Source organism: Haliotis cracherodii, unplaced genomic scaffold, assembly GCF_022045235.1.
Source record: "Haliotis cracherodii isolate W230 unplaced genomic scaffold, xgHalCrac1.p SCAF_8, whole genome shotgun sequence".
Taxonomy (NCBI): domain Eukaryota; kingdom Metazoa; phylum Mollusca; class Gastropoda; order Lepetellida; family Haliotidae; genus Haliotis; species Haliotis cracherodii.
The window spans coordinates 34788876-34795524 of record NW_027266341.1 but is presented as its reverse complement, the minus strand read 5'-3'; the positions used below and the strand labels follow the sequence as shown (position 1 = coordinate 34795524).

Genomic DNA, 6649 nt, shown 5'->3' with positions numbered 1-6649 from the left:
GAATGTCCTCAATCCCCACACTTTTGATCACATTTTGACCAATGGGATGTGTGTGTGGATGTGAATAAAAATGCCTTCTTTTCTGTTTGTTTTGGGGTCTACAAAAATAACTGAGTCGCCAGACTTTCTATACTTACAGCAACAGGTGCTCCATATCAAACTGACATTACACAAACATGATACGAGTTATCTGTGTAACGAACCTTCTTGAGCAAAAACATAACAAGTTATTCCACATTTATCATAAGTATGGCGATACAAACATTTATTACAACAACAAATCCACAGAATACATGTATTTCTTTGTTTGCTCCAAACCCATCGCTACCATTCTACACCTGTCGCCGCCATGAGAACTTTAAGTTTGTTGTGTCGGTGACATGCGCAAGACGTTTTGAATTATGTTTCCCGTTCGACGTCTCACTCAGTAGTCGCACAGATTCTTTAGATCCACAACAACTAAACACTGATACAAATCCCTGGCGGAACCGCTTGTTCATGAAACAGTAAGTGATTGGGTGAATGCAGGACGATAGGTACGCCAACAAGAATATGGTGGACTTGACAGTGAGGCTCACGCTACGTCTCGCACTGAGATAATCCATGACCGTCCACGTGTTCACGAGAAACAGTGGTGTCCAGCAGATGAAGTACTCCAGGACCACAACGCACAACATCTTCATCACTCTTTTCTTGTTCATCAGGATCTTATGGTAGTTCGCCTGCCGGAAGTTGGTCTGGAGAAGAAGTGGGTGAGTTATCTCCCCTGGGCAGCGTGGTTCGGTACGGCGAAGGACAATAGGCGATGGACCGCTGGATGTTGTGGAATGAGGGTCCTTCACTACGTATCGAACTGGTTCCAGTGACTCCCCCTCTGAAATGGAATAGTCAATTACCTTTAGGGACATACAATGACAATCTCTTATTGTCCTTTAGGCCAACAAACCCACAAAACAAATGCATTTACTTATAAAATGAAATAAGATAATGTGATATTTCCATGGAAGTTAAGGACCACATGATCCTTGCAATACTATGGCATGACAATGGCCTATACTAATTTCAAAGAATTGGGTGATCCTTAACATGTTTTTAGTAGTATATGTATTTTTAGTAACATTTCTTGTATACCTATTCGTTTGTTAGCAAGATGTATCGATATTAAGTGTTTGTTTAAAGTCGCAGTCAGCAATATTCACGGTGGCCTGTAAATAGTATAATCCAATGATTGAAGTCATGAGCAATGATCGATGCTAATGATGTCAATCACTGGGTTGTCTGGTCCAGACTTGATTAGTTACAGACCTCCGTCATATAGCTGGAATATTGCGGCGTTAAACAACAAACAAACAAACAAACTCTCTAACTAAAGAAAAGGAATGACTTACCTGGTTTACCCGAAACAGGAGTTGGTGGACCGTGGGAGTTCAAGTCCTTGCCCAGCTCGTAGGCAACTCTGCCATACGAGGTCGCCATTATGATAAGCGGCATCAGTAACAACACAACGTCCAGCAGTCCTGTGTACAACTTCTCCGCCAGTGAGTTATCCCATATCTCCCTACAGGCGAGACTTCCGCTGACGAGGGGGGTGACTTTGTTGTAGCAGGCTATGGGTACCATCAGAATAAACACGACCACCCAGATCCCGCATATGACCTTGTAAGAATGGGAGAGCGTTTGCCAGCGTCGGGAACGTAATGGTTGACATATAGCGTAGAAACGTTCCAGGGAGATTGCCACCAGGGTAAAACAACTCACGCCGACTGACACCGCTGCAAAAAGTAAAATGCATATTAGACAAATGGGATTATTAAATCCGGGCCTGGTGAGCGGAAGGTCGATGGTTCGCGCACCACAGCGTCATACCAAAAGACCTTAAAAGATGGCACTTGTTAACCTGCCTGGCGTTGGGCATGAATGTGTTAGTAGTCAGTACAGTGGAGTGGGATTGATGAACTTTTGCATCATATCTCAGTGGGCACACAAACACACACACACACACACACACACACACACACACACACACACACACACACACATGCAAGGTGCCACAAGGAACGCTGTAGGTTTCGTATATGGTGACGTTCGGTTTCATACCATATTACCAGACTGACAAGTAGCATATGGCCTATTGTTTAGGAAAATTTAAAGGATATAAAAATGAATTTGAGATTTGTAAATAATTCTTTCTTTTCTTTGCCCTTAGTGATAATAAAGACTGTATCTGTAGTTCTTGCCTCATGCTAAAAACAGACATAACAAACACAGGCAAGTGTTGAGATCATACAATAAGCGAAATCACGAATGATACCATGTTCCGCTCCAGTGCACCAGTTATATCACGGTGGGCAGTAACTGATAGCGTCTGGGCATGGAAAACATCGATAGCATTAACAACCATCCACACCTTCGATGTAAAGCATACAATAAACCAGATCACACAATGTACAAGCCAATCATAATTTCAGCAGTTTTCGCGTCATGTGAACCTGTTCTGTCCGGGAATACCGTCGAAGGTCATCTCAAGTAAAATAGACAAAACGCTCCATAATCATGAATAAAATCCACGAAACTACTTCCATAATCATAAGGATTTCCATTGTACGATCCCGACTTTATCATAAACGTGTGTTTATGAATCACTATAAAATAGTGACAATACCAGGTGCTCGCGAAAACGTGAGCGTATCCTGCTCCACTCGTGGCACCCGTCACAAACACATGCAAAGGCGAGGCAATTGTTTATATGAACAAACACGGCAATACCAACACAGAGATTTGCATCGGACAACCTTTTAGTCAACTTTGGAAATGTCCCCGACATGGCTACAGTCACACTTTTTGAAAGCCTAACTAGGGCGTTGAATGCGGATCAAACATTTGTGCAAGAGTTTCATGGTAAGAGCATGCTTGTTTGTACAATAAACTTTGTGAAACGTAGACATAATATACCTGAGCTGCTGGAATATTGCCCAAAATACATAAAGGTTGAAGCCATCCCTCTTATCATACAGCCTTGTGAATAACTTTCAGTCAGTCTGAATAAATATGCACATAACAAATTATGAAACAGATGCTGCTTTTTCGTTGGTCTTTTTTGTTCTTGAAAGATATCAGACCATCGCTATACCAGAAGCTGAAGTTAAACTTCTTAGCCAAGTTCCCCCCGTGTTTTGATATTGCCAATCCCAGCAGAAATGTCTACTATTCGTATGCATAAAGAAACAGCTGCAGACCATCAAGAAGGAGAGCACAATTATATTTGGTGCTCATGCGGGAGCCACCTCTTGCCTATATGTACCCCCAAAACACAGATGCTATCTTTGAAGAAGTCCAGCATTTCGCATATTGTTTTCTCATTTAACCTTAGACGACATTTGCTTTCATTGATGACAAATTGTCCAGAACCGCCGAGGATAGCGATGCAACTATATCAGTGGTCACTTCGTTGAGTTACACATGCCCCATGGATCAATGAATAAAGTTTTTCCTGAGGTTTTGTCGCTGGCTTCGACTTTGTTGGATTCCTCCAAGGACTCTATAAACAATATAGGTTAATTCAAGGATACAAAGCATGTAAATCCGCAAATCTGATATATCAAACAAGAATATTTCCATTGTTTCTTGTCATTTACAGTTTCACATCCTGAAACAGTAAGTTGTATTCAGTACTCGAATGTGTGTCATGTGTACTCTTTCCTGATGTTGATAATGCACAAGGTAGTCTTACACAAACAGAAACAAGGACAACTAAATAACACCTTTCTGATTAATGCATATTCGGGGTTTTTTCATCACAATGATCCGAAACAAAGATCACCGTTCCATAATGATTTTAAGGATATACATGTACGTGTAAATAATGCCATGGCATTCATGTAACATTCAGACAACTATACGGTACGTACTGGGGATTTATTAAACGCAGACATTCCCTGCAGACTGTTCCTTCTTAAGTCGTGCATCCTCCAGGTAGACTCTCGTTACGTGCTGAGAGGCCATAAATTCTACACCCAGTAGTACTGGTATCTGGGTTCTGAGTCTTGGTCTGTCTACGGTACTGAAGCCAATGAGGTACTGGGAGTGTACCGAGTGTGTAATTAATGGCTGTAGTAAGTGCCACTTATACCACCATGTATATATTTTTTACAGACATGATGGTGTCGTCCTCAGTTGGACCCTTGTGCGTGCCACTACACCCATCCTTTATCACTTCACTATGAGCGTACGCCCATTATATCCCTTACAGGGAATATTCGACGCATAAGTTATGATGAAACAGTCCATAATGCACTCGCCGGAATTTGGGTTTTTGTGCAGAAAGTGAGTGAGTAAGTGAGCATGGTTTTACGCCGCTTTTAGCAATAATCCAGCAATATCACGGCGGAAATGGGCTTCACACATTGAAATCATGTCCGGAATCGAACCCGGGTCTTCGGCGTAACGAGCACCGCTTTAACCACAAGGCTACCCGACCGCTCCTTGTGCAGAAAGAAGAAGAAGAAGAAGAAGAAGAAGAAGAAGAAACCGTCAATATGTGATTATGCATCAAAATGTAAATATGAAATGTAGATTATGCAATGAATTTAATTACGATGTCCAACATATGTCAGTGGATGCCAAGCTTTGTCACACACACAGTATCTTAAGTGACATGATGGAGTGGCTCGATATCTTATTACAAGTATTACTTGCTAGAGGTTTTGACACAGGTCCATCCATGGTACGACCCAGAGGGTGTCATGGACAATGAAAATTTTATTTCTTTTGAATAGGTTGATCTTGTCTTGTACTTTTTGATAAGGTCAATGGAATCATTTACATCATTAACTTTTCTGTCCATCTTGACACTAATGTAATGTACACGATTCCGGAAAAGCATGACAAATATGCGGACTTCATTTTCGCAATGTCACGCTTGCATCCCAAGTATTAAGATGTCCGACTCCCCATTGTTCTCGGTGCCTTAGGTTTGATACCTCCCAATCTGTTGACTGACATTGGGAGAGTACCCGGCCGGATTCGCTGCCGGGAATATGACCCTTCTGACAATCTGGGTAATGCAAGAAGACTGCAGTGTTGGGGAGTCTTCACATTCTCCGAAAAGTTCGGAGTGGGTTTGACAAGGCAGCGCTTCCTGGGAGAAGTCCCATTCGCTGTCTGGGCTGTGTGTAGAGGACACTAAGGCCCTGAGCTGATGATGAGCAAGGATCACCCAAACCCTCTGTGCTGCAATTTTAATCTGTAAATAATACTCCAAAGCACTGCATTATTATTAACCCGATTAATGGACCAGTGCGCACACTATTTTCATCTTCATCTGCCTGGGGAGTTCACAACCCAAGCTGCCTGTGAGGCGCTAGAAGGTTAACAGTCACATTAACGTCTCATCCTACCGGGTACCCATTCACTGTTATCAGAGGTTTTCATGCCTCTTTACTCCACATTAACATGAGGTTGAATGTGGGAAAACGGCGGTTGTTCGATAACCCTAAATGTTCAACACAGCTGACATTCCCGTTCTGGAGGCGCTGGTGTAGCCTGGTGGTTAAGTGCTTCCTCGGCACGCCGAAAACACTGTGGGTCATGCCTAATAATGGCCGTATCCCCTTTTCGCCAACACCTCATTCATTTTCAGTGATCCATGCATATAATTTTCACTACTTTTTTCGCCGACCCGTGAATATCCGGGAATAGGTCTTCAGCAACCCATGATCGCCAAAGTCGACTATGCTAGTCGTAAGAGGTGACTAACGGGATCGGGTGGTCAGGTTTGCTGACTTGGTTGATGCATGTCATCGTATCCCAATTGCCTGGATCGATGCTCATAATGTCAATCACTGGATTGTCTGGTCCAGACTCGATTATTTACAGACCGCCGTCAAATAGCTGGAATATTGCCGAGTGCGGCGTTAAACAACAAACAAACCAAACCAAACCAAACTAATTTGCCTTTTATGTCCAATGGAAGCTGTCTCACTGCAAGCACACTGAAATACCATGCCGCAGTTTAACATGAATACCCCACTCAGACACAGTATACTGACTCTGAGCCGACCAGTACGTGTTTTAGCCCATTAATGCCGAGCGCCAGACAGGGTAACAACAAGTACGATCTTTTAACGTCTTTTGGTATGACGCGGCTGCGGATCGAACCCCGGACCTTCCGCTCTCCGGGCGGACGCTCTATCATAAGACCACGGAGGCGTTCTTTACTTAATAAGTTATCCAGTTGGTAAAGTAACTGAATGAGTCCATAAGTTGGGGTAAATGGACTTTAACAGGGAGAAATCACTCAAACATGTCTTGTAAAGTAAACTCGACAACCAGTTCTATGGACCAGATAAACCATTAGTCCTGGTAATGAGCAGTGTAGGTAAAAGTCTGTCACATCCAGGAAATGTGATCAGTGTAAATGCCCCTGGAATATGTAATTTCAGACTCCCCGTGAAAGCTAGACAGGGCATTTTATCAACGACAATACTAATGGAACTGGCTAATGTTATTAAACCATATATCAGGTTACATTTACTTGTATTAAGCATGGTGCGTCTGAAATCATGATTAAGAGTTATTTGTTTACGCATATACGCTGCCTGTGCTTGTAGCCCAGTAATTTACGACTCCGCGTAGCGTTGTGGCAGGATTC

General features: G+C 42.8%; 1 protein-coding gene across 3 annotated transcripts in view; it reads right to left on the bottom strand.

The window, feature by feature from the left end:
• Positions 1 to 291: 291 nt before the first annotated feature.
• Positions 292 to 6649, bottom strand: part of LOC139450057 (cholecystokinin receptor type A-like) — an 86949-nt gene continuing 80591 nt past the window's right edge. For all 3 annotated transcript variants that reach the window (XM_071231696.1, XM_071231697.1, XM_071231695.1), the window contains 2 exons: positions 1389 to 1772; positions 292 to 874 (listed from right to left, as the gene is read on the bottom strand). In XM_071231696.1, the coding sequence (XP_071087797.1) occupies positions 333 to 874; positions 1389 to 1772 (926 nt within the window). In that variant the 3' untranslated portion in view covers positions 292 to 332. The remainder of the gene's footprint in view (positions 875 to 1388; positions 1773 to 6649) is intronic.